Source organism: Hylobates moloch, unplaced genomic scaffold (assembly GCF_009828535.3).
Source record: "Hylobates moloch isolate HMO894 unplaced genomic scaffold, HMol_V3 SCAFFOLD_22, whole genome shotgun sequence".
NCBI lineage: Eukaryota > Metazoa > Chordata > Mammalia > Primates > Hylobatidae > Hylobates > Hylobates moloch.
The window spans coordinates 9,269,389-9,290,228 of NW_026652297.1; the positions used below are offsets into that span (position 1 = coordinate 9,269,389).

Here is a 20,840-nt window from a genome sequence, read left to right on the forward strand (position 1 = left end):
AAGGGAAGCCAGTCACAGAACTATATATATATATACACACACATATATTATATATATTTACATATATATAAAATGATCTAGTTCCTATTGAAAACTACATATATTTCTGAATCTGCATGGAACTTTTCCAGAAGAATATCTGTCAGACAGCTCACAACGTTACCTCTGGAGGTGGGATGAGATGAGAACATCACCTCTGAAGTTGTTTTTCAGTATTGGTTATTTTCTAGTGGGCATGTATTAATCATAAAAACAAGGAAGCTAAATTATGCATGTATACACCCAGGCCTGTCATGAGTTAAGTCATTAGACCACTGCCCAGAAACCAAGGATATGACTATGTCCACTGATCTCACCTCTGTGCTTAGTGTTTGTTATGGAATGAAGTGTCTCGGAACTTGATAGTGAGGAAGATATTTTGATGCTGTGCATACCAGTGTCTTAGAAGACAAAACTGTTATCTACACTTTTGGTGTTGACTCTTAGCCACAATATTTACTTTTACCAACAGATACTATCAATTGATTTTTTAAAAAATCTTCCGAGTCACTTTTATTTTTAAATCTTCAAGCTGTGTTTAGCAGTTCTATTTCAGATATATTGTGAGTGGGAAGGAAAGAAAACACATTTAGTCTTTGAATACTTGAGAGATAACACAACTTTCAGCAATAAGTAAAGCAGTTAAAATAAAATTTTAAAATACTGGTTCTCTGCATGACATTTGAATGAAGGGGCAAAAATAAAATACTGGCTCTTACTTGAAAATAACTCGAGTGACTTATAGGTACAAACCATTAGTTGTATAGTATAGGTATTCTTCAAAAATTTATTTATAGAAACAGACATATTCAAATGCAACACTGGACAAAAACAAAGAGAAAAAGTTGGAATACCGATGACAACAGAGAATCTCACTTGCACTTTCCATTTCTCTGAATTAGCACCATTAGTTCAGAAATCACAGATGTAATTATAATTGTTTCTAATATATAAAACACCTTATAAAGATCTGTAAACTATCTAATAGCAAAGTTCTTCCAAAAACGCATTTAAAAATCAATCAGAATTTACCATTTGAAACTGATGAAAATGGTTTAAAAATGAATCCAGTTCTACGGCTTGTCAAAGGGAATGAGCCATAATTAGTTTTATTGGAAGAAAGTGCCTGAATTCATCTTCTAGCCTCCTTCTAACCACCAAGCAGGTACAGTAAATTGAATGTTACTACAGGAATAAGAGTCATCTAAAACTGGTCTTAGAAAATATTTTCCTAAACTATAAAAATACTAAATGGCATACAAAAATTTCAGCATATACAGCAAATAGACTACAGCAGACAAATATTTAGAACATACTTAAAACTATCTTGTACCACAATCATCATAAACATCAAGTATTCTTCTAATCAGTTTTCTATGATTCATTCTAATTCAATGTTTATTTACCCTCAAGTTTTGTTCTGGTGTCAGATGCAGACCAAATTCTGTGTTTCTAGCAGAAGTTACTGGAAGAACTATTGAATAATTCTTGGTATTCAACTCGTTCTCAAAGTGCTGGAAGTGCAATTGTCGTACAGCCTATTTTTTAGATCGGGGTCAGCAAACTACAGTCCAGGGGCCAAATCTGGCCACCATCTGTTTTGTCCGGTGTGGGAACTCAGCTACACATATTCCTTTACGTACTGTCTGTGGTTGCTTTCCTGCTTCAGAAACAGAGTTGAGTAGTTATGACGGAGACTGTATGTGGCCTTTTGGTCCACACAGTCTGAAATATTTACAATCTGGCCCTTTACAGAAAAAGTTTGCCAACTTTTATTTTAGATAAATCACTTCAAGAAATTCTTAACAAGGACAAGGTAAAAATATCTAAGACTAAAAAAATTTTGGTTGAGGTGTGCTGGTTCTATCACACAGTACCATGGGGCAGGCCAGAAGAGTGCAAACTTGGATTGGAGACTTCAGGTCTTGAACTATATTATTCTGGCATTCTAAGCGAAGTCTGGCTATGATAAAGTACCTTCTATTCCTGTGTGAACTGGCCATTTTGTACCAAGCAATTCAGGTACCACATTACAGCAACGTGCTTACTGTTCAACCCCAACCATCTGTGGTTCCCACAAACAATATTTAGCCTTTAAAAAGCAATTATCTTCTACCCTTAGCAACAAACAAAACTAGAAGTGGACCTTTCCCTGTGCTCTGTATTGGCATCGATTCTACACTGCTATACTGCATACTTTTTAGAATCCTTCCCTGTGACATGCATCATAATAATTTGTACTACTGCCACCCAGGGCTACAAACATGTCCCTTTTGACAAAGCGGACCAAGTTTTCAAGTGGGCACATGGGCTTGGGAGAATGCTTGTGGTGGTCTTGGCAGAAAGAGGTGTGGAATGTGACATCGACGCCATTGTAAAGAATCCGGACAGAATGTTCACTGGGCTTTTCTCTGTCTTGCCAAAGCTCAAAGATCAACCTGGCTGCAAACCTTGGGAATCTGGCTTCTGAAAGGCCCAAGGCACTGAGAACTGGTGACAGAGTGACATCATGAGCAGAGTAGAGGGCAAAGAGCTCTTCTTTCCTGCCCTCGGTGGCACGCTGCATCCGGCCGATGGTTTGGTTCAGGATGGGGTGGGCACCCAGGAGAGAATACCCGAGGTACAATTTCTTCTCCCGTCTTTCCCTTTCATCCTCGATCTGATGGGTCTTAATTACCTTGAAGTGTTCCATGTCAACACAGCCATTTCTGGTACAGGGAAAGCTGACATTGTGGCAGAAGTGACAGAGCATGGAGTCTATGGGGTTGGCAGCTCGAAGCTGCTTGGTGGGGACGTCCACGATCTTGGCCATCTCCCCATAGGTCTTCTCCAGCTGGCTGTTTTTCAAACGTAGGAGGTACTGACGACGCTGCTCCTTTTCCAGATACTGGTTTCTTACTGGGCAATAGCAGCTTCCAGAGCAGAAGAGCGCACTTGGCTGGTGCCTGAAATAAATCTTCTTCCAGTCAAAATCTGGGAGAAAGCCATAAAGCAAGGCCAGCCCACTTTGTAGGGTCCGGCTTTTCCCAGTGGTCTCTAGATAGAGCTGGTCTGCAGACCAATCATTGGGCAGTAGTTTGTGTTTCTTTAGATAGATATCCCTCAGCAGCTGGCCATTCTGCAAATGCTGCACGACTCCTGAAACACAAGCACACAAAGCTTTCCTTACTTCCAGCTGAGCAAAAGAAACAGCAAGGGGAGGTGGAGTCAGTGTCTGGCTCTGGAGTGTTTTAGGGCAAGAGAATGGCATCCAGCCTGTTTCCCCATGGTGTGGAAGTTACAAGCTCGAGTTTACAACAGCTTGTGAAGGGAGCCTCTTGGGGGTATCCATGAAGGATGAGCAGAGCGGGGCCCTGGCCTTGAGAACCACGGCCTTTGGACCATCTGCCTTGCACTTGTCCTCCAGACTGGCCTCTTCCCTGGGGAAAGTGTTGTGACTGGTGGGTCTCAGGGTTCGAAGTCACCCAGCCAGGGGATATCTATAATTGCATGGGCCTAAGGAGAGGTTTTTCCCTCCTGTCCAGCATTCCTCAGTGTGCAGCAAGTGCTCAGTGAAACCGCTCAGGCGAAGGCTGACTGCAGATTCCCTGCTTGTTGTTGTCTCCTCACTGCTGGAGAGTCCCCTCTTTGACCCCATCCTCCCCAGCCTGCCAACCGAATGTTCTCTGATAACCTGCTGGGTATGTTCTGCCTGATCCTGGGGGCTTTACAGACTCATCAACACACATGCATCCTCTGTATGATATGGAACAATCTCCTGATACCCAGATAGAATACTTGAAAAAAGCCAAGTGTAGAACAGCATGTTGATTATGCTCCTTTAAAAAGAAAAAGAGGGAAAAATAAGAATGTGTATTTGCAGCCTGAGTTTTGCATAGAGAAACTTCGGAACGTTGTATAAGAAACTAATCTCAATGGTTCTCTGGGGGTGACGGAGGTACAAAAATGAGGTGGATGGAACATGGGTAGAAGCAAGAATTTAAAGTTTACTTCCTAGTACTGTTTTAGTTTTGAACTATCACAGTATGATAATAAATTAACTTTTAACATTGGAAAAAGCCTTATCTTTAAGCAGGAGAAGGCAACCCAAGACAAAAACAAGCTCACTCTTATCCTGTAGTAGGAGGTAACGGGACACAATCTGTCATGGGGATGAGTTCTACACACAGGCCCTGTGACCAGTGACACCATTTATTCAGATGTCCAAACAGTATGAAAAGTCCCACTGCAAACATGAGACAACTTCAGCTGAAAATTGTGAGACAGAGGGAAATATGTTCCCCTGGGAAAGGGAACAGCTCAGCAAAACCCACAAAGGATGTCTGGGTCCTACTGTGAATGAAGAGTGCTGAGAACAGAACTCCCCCAGGAACCCAGGAACTAAAGGCTGGAACAGACTTTAGCATTTCCAAGACGCTTTGCAAAAAACCATGCAAACCGTGAGAGACAAACATTCGATTCTGTGTCTTGCCCTAGTTCATTGCTGGGCCTATTTGATTTGGTTAGGCCACATAAAGTTAGAGTGCTTACTGTGTGCCAGGTCTTTCTCATTTAATCCTCACAAAAACCCAGTGAAGAAGGTATATTATTATATTACCCCCATTTTCCTTATTTTATAGATGAAGAAACGAAGGCCTTGGACCATTCACAGTTAAAAAGTGGCAGAGCTAAAACCCAAGGCCCCATCTGGTCCTAATTTTATGCTCTTAGTCCCTTACATTTTCATGCCAAAATACTAAGTTCTAGCTATTTAGGGCTTCTTATACTTGCCAAACATAGCCTGCATCTTCATGGCTTTGTTCATACCGTTCCCCTTTCTCTCCCTAGAGAAATCCTCCCAGGGCCTGGCTCCAACACTGTCTTCTTTGTAGTGCTTTCCTTCTTCTTCTTCCTAGTCAAGTTAATAATTCCTTTTTCTTCCCATATGCTGCTGGACCATGACAACATCAGCTGCATTTATTGGCAGCCTCTCATATGCCGGCACTGCACTAGGCACTCTGCACATGCTACCTCATCGAATTCACCACCAGCCACCGGGAAGACAGGCTCCTCCCCATGCTACAGGTCTGTCTGACTCCAAGGCCTGTGTTTACTCTCTAAGGCCCTGCAGTACCTGGCATTACAGGCAGTTGTCTCCACGCGCATTGTGTGCTGCAGCTGGAGGCTTCTTTAGGACAGGCAGGAGGGTCCTATTCATCCTGCTACCCTCTCACACTCAGCAGCTGCCAAAGTATCTTCAACAGGGTAGGCACTCATGAGCAATCTTACCTTACATAGTTACTGTAGGGTGCCATAAGTGCACCAGGGACAAAAGATGATTATTAACAACCATGCATTTTTCATGATATTTAAAATAGAAATAAAAGTGACCATTAAAAGAGAATGAAGAAACAGGAGCAGATAGTATTACAAAAATCATTTCTAGAGTAACACTAATTTAGAAACGATGATGATGATAGATGAGTTGAGAAGAAAGATCTCAATGAATGATTAGGTGTCTGAGGGCCAACCCCCCAGCCTCTTCTCAGGTAGCAGCTCCTGGATCCAGAGACTGGTGCCCTCACCTCCTGTTCTCTGCACAGTCACCCTGACCTGTTAGCCAGGGCTGATGGATGCTAACCCCTAGGACCTCAAGGATTCTCCCTCTCTCAAGAATTTGGATTTGCAAGTTCATCTGTGTGTGTGGCTGGGACTGTAATTTTGTTGATAGACACAGCAAAAGATTACGGAGAGAGGCAGGGACAAGACAGCTTTTTTATTCCTGGTTCCAGTCTCTAGAGGCCTGGTTACACTCTTGATCTTGGAGTCTATGAGTCATTCCTGAATCCTTATAATAAATTTCCCTTTTTCGCTTGAGGTGTTTTCTGTTATTTTTAACCAGAGAATCTAACCAGCAGTTCTCAGCAAGAGTGCTACTGCCTTCAGAGAGGGCTTGGGGGTGGAGTTATTACTCCCACCCATAATATGGGGAAAGGCATTCCTGGCACCTAGTGGGTAGGGGCTAGAGGGCTAGATAGTCTCCAGAAGGGACACGTGTCTCTGTCCCACACAACTTTTGAATGCAGCACGAGACATTCCATCATGCGCAAAACATATTTGAATACTTTAGCCTGTAGAATCTAATTCTGTTTTTTTTGTGTCTAGAACACAAAACCATTTTTGTATAATATTAATGTTCACTGAATTTTCCAGAAATACAATATAAACTAAGGAACATCTATACTTTGTTTTAATCAGAATTCCAGAAAAACCATGTCCTGACATGTGGTATTAGAGTCACCAATACAGCATCCATCAATCATCTGCATTTGTAGTTGTCAGAGTCACATTTAGGTACAAGCATTTGAAGATTTCATTCTATTTTCTAGTGTAGTTATTCTTAAGCATTTATACAGAGACACATATAATTAGGTAATAAATTGGTTTCTTTTTGTTATAGCTGGGGACCCTGATATAACTTTTAAATAATTAACTGCATAGAAAGATTACATTCATTCATTCATTCATTCATTTATTCATTCATTCATTCATTGAGACAGGGCCTCAGTCTGTCACTCAGGCTGGAGTGCAGTGGCATGATCATGGTTCACTGCAGCCTTGACCTCCTGGGCTCAAGTGGTCCTCCCGCGTCAGCCACCTGAGTAGCTGGGACTACAGGCACATGCCACCACACTTGGCTAATTTTAAAAAATTGTTTGTAGGGATGGGGTTCCACTATGTTGCTCAGACTGCTCTTGAACCCTCAGGCTCAAATGATTATCCTGCCTCAGCCTCCCAAAGTGCCGGGATTACAGGCGTGAGGCACCATGCCTGGCTGCTTATATTTAAATTTCACTTCATGATAGTTGAGGGAGATTGCAAAATAGTTAATTGTGTAATCAAAGGGGGTGTTGGATCTGCTAGGATGAAAACCCTTGTTCTAAAGTAATGCATGTGGAACTAATTGCCAAAGGCTTTTGACACAACTCGTTATCCACGGCTAGTCCTCCAGAGGCTTCAGCTTGCTCCACTCTGTCACCCAATATCATTCCCCCAGTAATAATAGCAAAACCTAAGAGGACCAACTATAGGACAGAGACCTTCCCTCCATCCCTGCTGAGGTCCTAAGATGCTGATGCAAGATGAAAACAGAACATGGCCAGTGAGTCTTCCCAATTCACCCATAAAGGCTGGTGACCAAGCAAAGGTCCTCTGAGGTTCCAGACTGAAGAACGAGAAAACTGAAACCTCTTGAAGGACCACCTGTTCCTCTATTCTCAGCAAAGGTGACTCCACAGTTAACTCACCAACCTACCCTGACGGTGAACTGACTGCACATGGTCTGACTAGGGCTGCGGAGGGAAAGCTGTGCTTCTGTGAGGATTCAGCTCAGCCAGACTCCACATGCAGTAGAAATGTGCCATGCATTTTCCTCCCTGAGATCTTGTACATGAAAACGTATTAGAAGTTTTGTTAGAAATATCTGAGAACATGAGATTAGTTAAATAAATGATCAACTGCCCATCCAGAGTGAAAGAATATGGAGCTATCACAAACGATGTTGTGGATAAACAGTTATGCATAGGGAAATATTACCAAAATGTGTTGTCGAGTGGAAAAGTGGGTTATGAAATAGTGTGTTTAGTAAGATGTGTGTGTGTGCATAAGCACAGGAAGAAGAGTTACCCTTAAGGGTCTATTTCTGTGGTGGAATTATGGTTGCTTAAACTTTTTCTTCTTTTTACTTGTCTTTCCTAATTTATCTTCATGAACACGTATTGTTTTTGTAAGAAGGAGAAAGGTTCTATTTAGTTTTGAGAACTCTGATGTTTATTTAGAGGCCCTGGTGACCGAGCTCCTTGCAGAGCCAGTCTTTGCTTACCCCCTCTGAGCTGCACAGCACGCCGCCCAGGAGAACTGCTCGGAAGGTATGGAGGCAGAAGAGCGGGTCGGGGAACCCCTGAGCGCATGGGGGTCACACATACCTGTCTGTGTGAGCTCTCCCATCTCACACAGTGGGTGATTTGGGTAAAGAGGCAAGGAGTTCAAGGGGCTTTCGAAAGAGGCTCCGGATCCTTTTGACATGTGACTAACGAAAGCTTCCAGTTTTGGGTGATATGGTTTCCTAGAAAGATGATAGAGAGAGTTAGAGGTCCGAGTGCTCCAGAAGAGTCCAAACAGTTTCCAGCTTCAGCAAGCCAAATCCCACATGTGTCGCAGCCTTTTGCACCCACAGTAACAGATACCGGCTCAATCACTTTTCAATTCCAATTTCACTATTTCTCGACCACTGACACTGACACACGAAATCCCCTCTGTGAGGTCGGCCGGAATTCCTAACCTCTGCTGAACTCAGTACTGTGGGATTCAGCTTCGCCGTCTATCTTCCGGCTCCCCAACCTGCACCGCCTTCCGGGCTCGCTCTCCGGGAGACCGCCAACACCCACCCAGCAGTCACGCCTAGGCTGGGCGTCGTCCCACTCTCTCCATTCCCTGCCCCAGCACGTGCTGTCTGCTCCCCATGTCTTGCAGATTCTTTCTCCTGGTGCTTCTCCATCCACTTCTCCTTCATCCTCACAGCTACTACCTAGATTCTGGCCTCAGGCAGCTTTTGTCTGGCTGGCAATGGGCTCTTTATTGGTCTTCTTGCTGATTAAGCATGCCCCTCTAACTCTGACCAGTCACTGCCCTTCTCTATCACCACCTTCTGGAAGGGGCCACACACAGCCTGTCACTCTATTCTGGCCTCGCCCTGGTACTCACTGGCACTCTCTACCCTAAAACTGTGCCCTGGCCACACCAAGCCAAAGGCCTTCTTTCCTCCAAAGCACAACGCACCTCATTCTTCAACACTTCCCCTACTTTCCACAAGCTATCCCTTCCTCCTAGAAAATCTACCCTATCCTTTACCAAGGTCACCCATAATCCTTAGTTTTTCTGACCTCTGAAAAATCTCCCTTTAGGAAAATTGTTAACTGAATAAGATAACCAGGATCTCTATACCTCTTTACAATCCACTCCATGTTTTGGACATACAACCTCTCATCTAATATAGGGTAATAATAAATGTCAAAAAAAGTTTATATATGAGATCTGAGAGTATCTATATTTCTGCCACAAAGTATACGTAGTAAATCTTTCTAGTCACTGATACACAATTACCCTGAATAATGAAATGACCTATGAATATAAACATCTTTTCTTTGAATAATGAAGTAGCCTATGAATGTATATACATTTTCCAGCTGAAGAGAAGTGGACGGATAGAGTAGTTCATGACTAAACTCTGTAAGAATCAGCATGAAAAGAAGCAAAGATAAACTGTTCTCATGGCAAACCCCTGCTGTCTGAGGGCCCAATTAACTTTGAAAGTGCTTTAAAAATGGCTGCCAAAATGGGTTTATTATCTATCAACAACATAAAGCTAAAAAAAAAAATCCATCTTTTAAAAATATGTTTTTAAATTAGAGAATACTACTCCAGACGTGTAGTATAGTCTAATAAATCACCCTGGATGGCTAAAGGGAGTTATGCCTTTCCACAAAAACAGGGTATGTTATTTTGCCTGAGGCTAAAGCACATAAATGTTTGCAAACTGGGAAATAGAATGTCCAGACTGACAATGAGGCTGCCAAGAGTAATCCACATAAACAAAGGCTATCCATCAACAGGAGTCAAATGTTCTGCACCAGGCCATTATTTCAGGTTGGAGGTTTCTTTGAGGATCTGAGAAAGCTTTGCTGCCAATTTTAGAAATGGAATTTCACGACTGGAAGTGTTTGCTGAGGTGACCCAGGTTTTCAGGGCATCTAACTGCTTAATGATATCTAACTGCATTCATTCCAATGTTTTTTATTTTTGTTTTTTTTTTTTGTTCTTGTTGTGCTGTTTGTTTTTGGCATGCAAAGATGAAGATTTGTGGAAGAAAAACTTCATTTAAAGAATAGCTAACAGGCCGGGCATGGTGGCTCATGCCTGTAAACCTAGCATTTTGGGAGGCCGAGGTGGGAGGATTGTTTGGGGCCAGGAGTTTGAGACTGGCCAACATAGTGAGACCGTGTCTCTATAAAAAATACAAAAACTAGCCAGGCATGGTGGCGCAGGCCTATAGTCTCAGCCACTCAGGAGGCTAAAGCAGGAGGATCACATGAGTCCAGGAGGTCGAGGCTGCAGTGAGCTGTGATTGTACCACTGTACTCCAGCCTAGGTGACAAAGAGAGACTCCGACTCAAAAAAAAAAAAAAAAGAGAAAAAGGAAAAAAAAAATTGACAACAAATGGCTGTATCTTTTTAGTGGAAAGCAGGCCAGGTAACTCGAGTCCTGGACCTGGATCTGACTATCCAGGCCCTGTCTGCCTGGTCCACTGCTCCATTCCTGGAGACCAGAGGGTGCTTAGCACACAGCAGATGTTCTAAAAATATATGTGAGTGAATTCAACTGTGAAGTGTCCCATCCTTGGATGTTTCATGAAAATAGCAAGCCTTCCATAATCTGTAGAAATGAATACGATAAGTTCCCATACGGTTTGTTAAAATATTCAGATTTTTATGAAAATATAGTTGGCCCTCCATCTCTTCAGATTCTGCATTGGAAGATTCAACCGTGGATCCAAAAATACTTCGAAAAAAACCCATCAAGAAATAACAATACAACAATAAAAAGAATACAAATAACAACTATTTACATAGCATTTACATTGCATTTGGCATTATAAATAATCTAGAGATGATGTAAAGTACATGGGAGAATGTGCACAGGTTCTATGTAAACACAACACCATTTTACATAAGGGACTTGAGCATCTCAGATTCTGGTATCCAAGGAGGGTCCTGGAACCAATTCTCTGTGGATGACTGTATTAAAACTAAAGGCTGGCCGGGCGCGGTGGCTCACGCTTGTAATCCCAGCACTTTGGGAGGCCGAGGCGGGCGGATCACGAGGTCAGGAGATCGAGACCATGGTGAAACCCCGTCTCTACTAAAAATACAAAAAATTAGCCGGGCGTGGTGGCGGGCGCCTGTAGTCCCAGCTACTCGGAGAGGCTGAGGCAGGAGAATGGCGTGAACCCGGGAGGCGGAGCTTGCAGTGAGCCGAGATAGCGCCACTGCACTCCAGCCTGGGCGACAGAGCGAGACTCCGTCTCAAAAACAACAACAACAACAACAAAAAAAAACTAAAGGCTACTGTGGATGAGACTAGTGTACTAGTTGTACACTAAAATCTATTCTCTTCTTAAGAACTTGGTTAGATCCTATTTCTGAGGTCCTGAAATGAGGTAAAGCCGCATTCGCCAATAGAACGGAAAGATGTATGCCACTTCTGGGTTTAGGCTTTCTGATCATGTGTATGCCTGCTTCACATTCTCTTCCTTCCTTCCAGCCATTATTTAGGCATGGCAGCAACCAGGGTTCAACCATGTAGCCATCCCCAGGGGATGGTAGAAGCAACAATCTGGAAGAAACCTGGGGCCCTGAATGACCAGGTGGAGCTGACTAGCACGATCTGGAACACACATTTCAGACCTTCACATGAGGAAGAGCTAAACTTCCTTGTTATTTAAGGTAATGCATTCATGAGTCCCTGTGCTACAAAATAAACTTACAAAATAGGTGTACCCTGACTAATGCAGACATAATTATATCCATGAAAATAAATTTTTCTTTAGGAAAAACTGATATTATTGTGGGATCATTGAAAATCTGCTTTCATAATGAAAACTGAAATAATCAAAAGTGTTACTATCTTAAGCCTTCAAGTCATTCACTTTGGAGTCCTTATCTTCACTTTTATATGCATTATTCACATCTATTTATGCCACAAAGTTTGAGGCCGAACCTAAGGCTAATCTACACACCCATGAGAACATTTATTGTTTATTTAAAATCTCAGCAATGACTGAGTTCTGCACAGAATGTTAAGGCAAGCCGAGGAGGCAGATGACCAGTGACACTGTTACCAGAAGACACAATCCAAAAGAGCATACATAGCTGGAAAATGGAATCACACTAGATTTTTAAAATTCATGCCAATTAAAGAATCTATCATCTTACATATTAATAACATGAGATTATGAAAAGATAAGCCCAATGTACTTTTCTTCATTTTTAGCTTTCTGGACCTTTTGGTCTTACCTGATGTGATGCATTGCCCTGTTTTCCTCAGCTCTCATAACATTGCTCTCCTGACTTTTCCCCGTTTGCAACACCCCTGGCCCCTCTTGAAATCCTTTTTCTCTCTGAGTATCACAGGCTGGTGTTTCCCAGGACTCTGGTTTTGACCCATCCCTCACTCCTCAGGTTCTGTCTGTAATATAAGCCCACAGCTTCAAATGCCATCAACATGCTGAAGATTCTCAACTAAACCTCTCTCTCCCAGCAAGCCAGTGCCGCTGAGCTGCAAAATTATACAGACTAGGCCGGGCAGGGTGGCTCACACCTGTAATCCCAGCACTTTGGGAGGCTGAGGTGGGCTGATCACGAGGTCAAGAGATCAAGACCATCCTGGCCAACATGGTGAAAACCCTGACTCTACTAAAAAAAAAAAAAAAAATACAAAAATTAGCTGGGCGTGGTGGCACGTGCCTGTAGTCCCAGCTACTCGGGAGGCTGAGGCAGGAGAATCGCTTGAACCTGGGAGGCAGAGGTTGCAGCAAGTTGAGATCACGCCATTGCACTCTAGCCTAGTGACAGAGCGAGACTCTGTCTCAAAAAATATATATATATACAGCCTATTACTGACTAGAAACTGTCTCTTGAATGTTTCATGACAGCTCAAATGTAGCACCAATGCCTGTACTAACTTCCCCCCATGCCTCCCTTCTGTGTTCTCTAATTCCAGGGAGGGGTACCACCACCAGCCAGACACCCAGTCAGAAACCTGGGCCCCATCGGGCCTGCCTTTCATACCCCTGTCCAACCTGCCACCAAGTCCTATTGATCCCACCTTGTAACCTTCTCTAAGACCCACTCACTCTCTCCATCTCTGCTGCCACTTTCTGAGTTTCAGCTGCCATCATTTATTCATTCAACAAACATTTAATCACACCCCACCACTCATATGTCAGTCACCGTCCTAGGTACTTGGGATGCAGCAGCAGTGAACAAAAACAAATAAAAATCTCTGCCCTCAGGGAGGTTATTTTCTAGCCTGGGGAAGCAGACAATACACAATGAACACTGTGTGTGTGTGTGTGTGTGTGTGTGTGTGTGTGTGTATTTGTCGGGGTTATAAAGTAACAGATGCTGTGGCAAAGAGAAGAGCAGGCTAAGGGGGTTGTGGGAGACCAGGGTCGAAGGAGGAGCACCTTGTCATTTTAACTAGAGTGTTCTGAGTAGGTTTTATTGAGAAGGTGACATTTGAGCAAAGACTTGAAGGAAGTAAGAGGACTGGCCATAAAGCTATCTGTGGGATGAGCCTTCTAGAGACAGAAACCAGTCTGTGCAAAGGCCCTGAGGCAGCATACAGTGCCCAAATGTGGAAGGAAGAGCTAGGAGCATTGTGGCTGAAGCACAGTGAGCGAGCACGAGGAGAGCGGAGGGCAAGGTCAGGTGGGTAAGGGGTGGAGGAAGGGCACTCAGGCCTTGTGGGAGCATTTTAAGGATGTGGATTCTGATTCTGAGTGAAGTCTCTCCTCTGGATCACTACCCTAACAATAACACCACTAGCTGCCACCAGCTTCCAATCCATCTTCCACACTATGGCTGTCAGAGACCTTCATCTTTTCATCCCTTTCACTGCCCGGCTCTCTCGCTGCCTTCATGCCTGGACATACTCCCTTGCTGGGTATTCGAAGCCTCAGATAACCTAGTTCCCACCCAGTTTTCCACTCCACGCTCGAGCCTATGAAACTAACTTTCTGCTTAAGCCTGTGAAATTAACTTTCTGCTCAAGCCTGTGAAACTAACTTTGAGGGCCCCAATGTGCCAAGCTGTCCACCACCTCACACTGCGTGGGTTGGTCTCAGCGCCCAAGGGGCCATTCAGCACCAGCTTCTGCCTGACTTGCTCCTGCACACCTTTCTGGTCCCTTTCTCTGTGTGGCCTTCCCTGATCTGCCACCCCGTGTCCCCTCCCTGCCCCAGGTTAGGTCAGGCTGCCCGTCTTCTGGCTCATGCCCCCAAATATGGCACCCAAACTACTTCCATTTCTACTTCTTGCTCTTCTTCCATTTCTTCCTATTCTTTCTCTAATGCTGCGACCACTGCTGCCACCTGTGCCAGCTACTATTCACTGAGGGCTGCTGTGTCCTGGGCACCGGGCCTGTCTCTGTAAAGGTGCTGAGCTCCCTGAGGGCAGGGGCAGCCCCAAGGAGCAGCCTTTCTTCTTCGACTCCTCAGAAGCCCACTCCCTCCGTCACTGCTCCAGCCCAGCCATACCCTGGTCTTATTGTGGCTCACACCTGCCCAGTTCTTTCAGCCTCGGGCCCCCTGCACTTGCTGCTTACTCCATCGGGAACGCTCTGTCCCTGGACCATCACAGGGCTGGCCCCTTCACTTCATGTAGGTGCCGGCTCGTGTACTACCTTCTGGTACCTGGCACATGATAGAAGCAAAAAACTAAAATTTGATCAAAGTGGATGTTTTCTCTTCTTTGGATGTAGAAAAGCATATTTAATTCATATTTATGAATGCAAAAAAGCATTTAGTAATATGGCATATAAATAACTAATAACCTTAATGCTGGCTAAACGTAATACTATGAGGGTTAAAATAGCACCTTCCTTATAAAGTACATGGCATTCACAAAGAGACAGCTTCTACTACAAAGGCTTTGAGAGTCACGGGGTGTGTCATTGTGGATGGAAACCCTGGGGCAACAAACTTGTGGACCGCCAGCTAGTTCTTGGTTCAGCTCACTGCACCCTGCCTGCTGGCCCCAGTATTCCGTTTCACTAGACTAGAATAATGAGCACGCTCCAGGGCACACCACCTTTTAGGAGGTCACAGCATTAGTAATTTTTAAAGCTGAAGTAGCACCTGGGAAGACAGCAGGTATTGCTGGTGACCCAGATCCCACAGTCCTAGGGGAGTCAGCAGCCTAGAGAGGGTCCCCTTCACCGGGGTTCCTGCTCACTCTTACTCTTAAGCACCTGTTTATAATGTTGAGTCAACTATTACTGGTTTTAAAGATTAAATTAATTAAATGATATTAAGTAACTATGCATACTCCACCTTCTTTACACAAAGGATTTAAAGTGGCTTCTAAAAATACAGAATGTTCAATAAAATAAAACTAGGCAAAGGAAAATGAGGGCACAGGCAGCCAGGCCAACTGGTCCCTAGGAACTGAACCTCTCAAATGGGAGCAGCAAAAATGGCCCCATTAGAGGGTCCTGGCATCACTGTGACAGGCGGCAAGACAAGCTGCAAAGTGTCACTTTTAAAGAACAGCCCTGGCTGTAGTGAGGTAATCCATGGCACCACAAGGCCCGCCCTCCCGGGGCAGGCTGGCACCCCAGAAGCATTCCATCAAAATAACGTCTTCCCCACTGAGCACTTCCTTCGTCTCCTGACCTCATTCAGTAAACTCTGCTAGAATGTTATGTGCCTCCAGACACATTTGCTGAGGTCTAGCCCAATATTTTATTGCTAACTATGCCTCTAATTTTAGGGCCATGCCATTTCCATACAATTTCCACTCTCTGTTCAATTATTTTTCATCCTAAGGGCTTTCAACCAAGAACAGGCTGCCTCTACTCCAGTGAAAAATTAGAAGGGTGAAATAATTCTTACATTTATATGGCTCTGCAATTGCTAACGTGCATTTGTCTGTGTCATCTCACTTACTCCTTGACGCAACTTTGCATGGGGAGCCTTGTGATCCCCGTTTCAGAGGCAGGAGGCTGAGGCTCAGAGGGCACTAAGGGGCTTGCCCGCTGCTCTGAATGGAGCACGTGAGCTGGGGCAGAGGACTCTTAACTCAGTGCTCACTGTACTGTGTCTCAACTGTTTATTAAAGTGAAAAATATCAGGGTGGGAGGGTGAGCCTCAGACTGGCCTGGGCTCAGTATATCTGCTGTGTTGCTTCAAACAGGTGTCCCCGCCTCTGTGGGCCTCCGTCTTTTCAACTGTATAATGGCACTCACATGTAGGACTGCTCTGAGCTCAGGCTCCTGCAAACAGTATGGTTCACCAAGTGTAGGTCCTGTCATTCTCTATCCTACAGGATATAACAGATATTTGAAAATGACTTTTAGAAAAAGTGCAATTTACCTGTTAGCCACCAGAGTGCAGTCAATTTCTGGTCGCTTTGTTTTGGGAATGACATACAGTGGGTACCTGTCTCCGTGGCGAATGAACACATGCACTGAGACCAGCTTAAAATGATGCGGGGCATGACCTGCGCGAGAGAAGCACATTGTCTGGTTATCACTCAGTAGGTGTCAATCCTTTTAGAAGGGGGCCAAGGGGATGACCTGGCCACGTTTGTGCTGGGAATCTGAGCGGGAGGCAGCAGAGGCCACCGTGGGGTTGCAGAGCCACAGTGAAGGGGCCCTGGCTGCCATTCTGGATGGGGGCACTGAATAGTCTTACAAAGCAGGACAGAGGAACGTGAGTAGGCTGATTACGTCCCAGACCTCCTGGAAACAACGGGAGGCCGGTGAAATGCGGGCATGACTACTAATGTGGCCTCACTCACATGCACGGACCAGGGAGAGAGCCATGGAAATACTAGAAACAATGATTTCTGCTTTAAATCTTTCAAGAGACAAGAGAAGGCATAAAGAGATCAATAAGGATTCAACACTATGCTCTGATATACTTTTAGAAAGGCAAAACTTATAGAAATTGCCTCACTTCTATGGCAAGACGCCAGCAGGACATCCTGCGGACATCCTAAGTCCCAAGAAGCTACCCTAAAAAGCAGAGTGTCTCAATGTGCTGCACTAGTGCCTGCCAAGGCTACCCTTCTACCTTGCTGCTGTCTCACTAAAGATCATGATGATGGCAAACATTTGTGGTGGGTTGATCGTGAGCCACGTGGTATGTTCAGAGCAGTTACTGAAACCTCCCCAGTCCCAGGCATAAGTCCTGCGAGTTACTCCCATTTTATAGAGGAGAATGCAAGGACCCAGGAACTCATTCAAGGGCACAGCCTGGTGGCAACTGCAGGACTTGGGTCCTGGCCATCTTGCTCCTTACCGCTGTGCAATGCTGCTGGAATAACTAGTCCCCAAAGGGGTGTCTGTCCTGGTGGCACAGTCAGGCCTACCTTCCATGCTGCGCTCGGCCACGCTGGGGATGTTGCAGTACAAAAGAGCTTCATAAACGGGGTCTGTCACAGGGGGCTCCGTCACAGGGTCGGGCATGATTCTCTTTCGACTCTTGCTACTCACTCCATTCTTAGCTGTTGACACCGGGATCAGGTGGACTGAAACAAAGCAAGGCAGGTTGTGATGCACAGTTCCTGGGGCGCCAGGCCAGCTGCACGGCCCAGCGCAGGGCTGGATTTCACTTAGAGGAGCTATTCTTACACTGAGAATCAGGGTGCACTTCAGTGGAGCAGAAGTCAGCTTCCCATTTGAGAAGGGCTTCTGAGCCCCACTGTGTCCTGCCCCTTCCTCACTGCCGCTACCCTCTCCTTACCACCTACTCAACACCAGGGGAGCCTCTCAAGCAAAGGGGCCTCACTCAGGGCAGTTGGAGGAAGAACTCACACACTAACTTCTTAGGACCTGATTACCTCTTCCTAATGCCCTTTAATTCCAGTAACAAGAAGAAGGAGGAAAAGCATCATTCCTCATTGAAGACCTGCTAGGTGCCAGATGTGGGTGTCTGACATACCCCATTTATCATCATCTGCTTTATGCTTTGTGGGCCTTCAGAGTCGCTCATTTAACCCATGAGAGCACTTTACAGAAGAAGGCCAAGGACCAGGGCATGTGTGGTGGGTGAAAGCCTGTCTCACGCTTACTCCTTGACTTCAGGCCAGCTTCCCTGCCACTGTCTTCGGGGCGGCATGTGTGGGTCCTGCAATCTGTGTGCTTGTCCATCTACCACCCTCATTCCATTAGTGAGCTAACCCTTCGCCACCATGTGTGGTCCGGCTGGACTGTCAATCACAGTGTCCTCACCCCCTGGCAGGGGTGGACATGTGACCAGAGTCAATAACGATAGTAATGGGGCAACTGGACTCCCTTTCCTCAAGATGGGTGATATATAGACTCTAGAAGAGGTGCTCTTTTTCTTTTGGATGCTAATCTGTAAGAATTGAAATGTGGGGCTGCCCAGCCATCTATCCCTCATGAACAGCTTCTGTCTCAGTGGTCCCTAATCTCTCCATGCCTAGGGAATGTCTTTGTAGCATCACAGATCCTCTAGAACTCCCAAGACAGTAATAGTCATACTTTCAGCATCCGCCCTTTGAGGGAAACACATGAAAATAAGTGTGCTCATAGATCTTTTTAACTTCTAAAAGATTTACTCATCACCATAATATCTACACATGCACACGAACAATAGCTAAAACAGGGACTAACCACCAGCCTAAATCAATGTAAATTCCCTAATTACTTCTACAAATTCTTCTACATAAATATTTAAAACTTCCCTTTGGCAAACAGATGCCCTAAACAAAGATAAAAGGCAACACACTGAGAGAAAAATATTTGTAACTAACCTAACAGACAAATGATTAATATCCAAAGTCTATAAGAGCCCCTACACCTGAAAAATCATTAAAGGATATGAACAGGCTAATCGCAGAAAAATAAACACCAATGGCCAATAAACACAAGAAGAGATGCTTAAGTTTATTCATAATTAGATACAGATAAAACAACAATGTGATACTGTTTTTCATAATTAAGTTTATTCATAATTAAAGAAAAATAAATCAAACAGTGGACTATATTAGTAATTTTTCCTCATCAAACTGGAAAATCATGTTCTAATGATAACACTCAATATTGGGAAGGGTGTGAAGAACTTGACACTTCCAAACATCATAGGGGAGGGTGGAAACTGGCACCTTTCAGGAGTGTTTGGCAGTAGCCATCAAAATGGTATATGTGCACTACCCCTGATCTCGTTATTCTACGCCTTGGAATCCATTCTGTATCTATAAAGATAGTGATGCCCACGCACAAAAATGTATGGCCAAAGAGATTCCCTGCAGTGCTGTTTGTAATAACAAAAAAGGGAAATAACCTAAATATCCATCTCTAGCAGAACAGAATGTTATGTCCCTACTGTGAAATGTTCTATCCCAGTTAAAAAGAAGGGAAAAGAATCAAAGATAAATTAAGTGAAGTGAATACACCAAGTCACCGTATACTGATATAATCCTCTTTGTGTAAAGAAAAAAAACAAACCATAAATGCATAAATATACAGGGATTTGTTTATTACGTAAATGCAAAGAAAAAATGTCTAGAAGGTTACCCATCATAACACAGCAGTGGTTTTCCTCTGGGAAAGGATGGAATGGGGTGTGAAAAAGTATTTTTACTTGTTTCATATATTCGCACACACATATACGTACAGTCATGTGTTGCATAACAATGGGGATGCACTGAAAAATGGCCCTTAGGCAATTTTGTCATAGTGTAAACATCATAGAGTGCACTTACACAAACCTAGATGGCAGAGCTTTCTACACACCCAGGCTATTTGGTCAGCCTGCCACTCCTAAGCTACAAACCTGAACTGCACGTTACTGCACTGAATGTTGTAAGCAGTTGTAACACAATGGGAAGTATTTGTGTATCTAAACGTATCTCGACTTAGAAAGAATACAGTAAAAATATGGTATTATAATATGGCACCACTGTCATATATGTGTTCTGTTGTTGATGGAAGTCATTATGTGGTACATGACTGCATATATATTTATGGTAAGCATATGTTAATGTATTCTATATGTATAGAAATATATATTTCTGTATTTCTATGCTGCCTAGGTATGCATTTTTTTTTTTTACAATGAACATATTTCCCTTCATTACTTGTGTTACCAAAACAACAATCACAGAGATACAGAACTGGTGATTCACCCACCCAACATTAGCCCTTTGGTTGTTCCTAGGGCCACTTTCTTTCCAGTAGTTGGAAGGTGCTAGGATGGCTAACACAGCCCAGGTGTTCAGAGGGAATTCACTACAGGGGGATTAGCACAAGAGCATGGAAATATAGAAAAGTGCTAAGGCAGTCTCTTAGTGACCTGGCCCTTCTGGCTGGCTCAGTCCTTGATTCTACTCTTTTGTGAAATCTACCAAGTCCTGGCCCCTTGGCCATGCCTGTGGGCACACTCCCTTGGAGTATGGGCCAGGGAGAGAAGCAGCTAAGAAGACAGGATAATATGACAGCTAAGAAGACAGGATAAATGGAGGGGCACAGGTGAGGACAGTGGGTGTCCTAGAGTGCCTACAGTTTGCTAGTTCATCTGTAAGCACCCGGGGTGAGGCCTGTTGTGGCTGCCATTTGGGAACCATGGCGGTTGGGTGCAAATGACCCACCCATGACCCAAGGAAGCAGTGGTTTGAAAACCACAGATAAAGATCAGAATGAGACCTTCTGTCCAGAAAGATTTTATCTGCTGCTTCCTCTGGTATCTGGGCCTGTCAACCTTGTCTACTAGTTCAGAGTGTGAGATCATCCTGTACTATTTGTGCCTCCCTGAGTCACCAGGACATAGCATCAGTTCACAAGGGGCCTTCCCAATACCAGGCATTCAAAACAGGTCCTGACGCAAAGAAGCTGTGGGGAGAAGTCTCCCCAGCTCCATCTTGACCCCAATCCCATCTTGGTTCTCTGAGCCGCCCCACCCCACAGGATGTTTCTCACCTATGCTCCACTGTTTGCTGGCAACTCTACTCTCACCCTC

The 20,840-nt window shown here is 44.3% G+C and overlaps 1 protein-coding gene across 5 annotated transcripts in view; it reads right to left on the reverse strand.

The window, feature by feature from the left end:
• Positions 1-521: 521 nt before the first annotated feature.
• Positions 522-20,840, reverse strand: part of PXYLP1 (2-phosphoxylose phosphatase 1) — a 63,869-nt gene continuing 43,550 nt past the window's right edge. For 4 of the 5 annotated variants that reach the window (XM_058433633.1, XM_058433636.1, XM_058433634.1 and 1 more), the window contains 4 exons: positions 17,230-17,388; positions 16,230-16,356; positions 8,004-8,143; positions 617-3,177 (listed from right to left, as the gene is read on the reverse strand). In XM_058433633.1, the coding sequence (XP_058289616.1) occupies positions 2,240-3,177; positions 8,004-8,143; positions 16,230-16,356; positions 17,230-17,388 (1,364 nt within the window). In that variant the 3' untranslated portion in view covers positions 617-2,239. Of the gene's footprint in view, positions 3,178-8,003; positions 8,144-16,229; positions 16,357-17,229; positions 17,389-20,840 lie in introns of all 5 variants that reach the window. The other variant, XM_032144221.2, reaches the window with a different exon arrangement.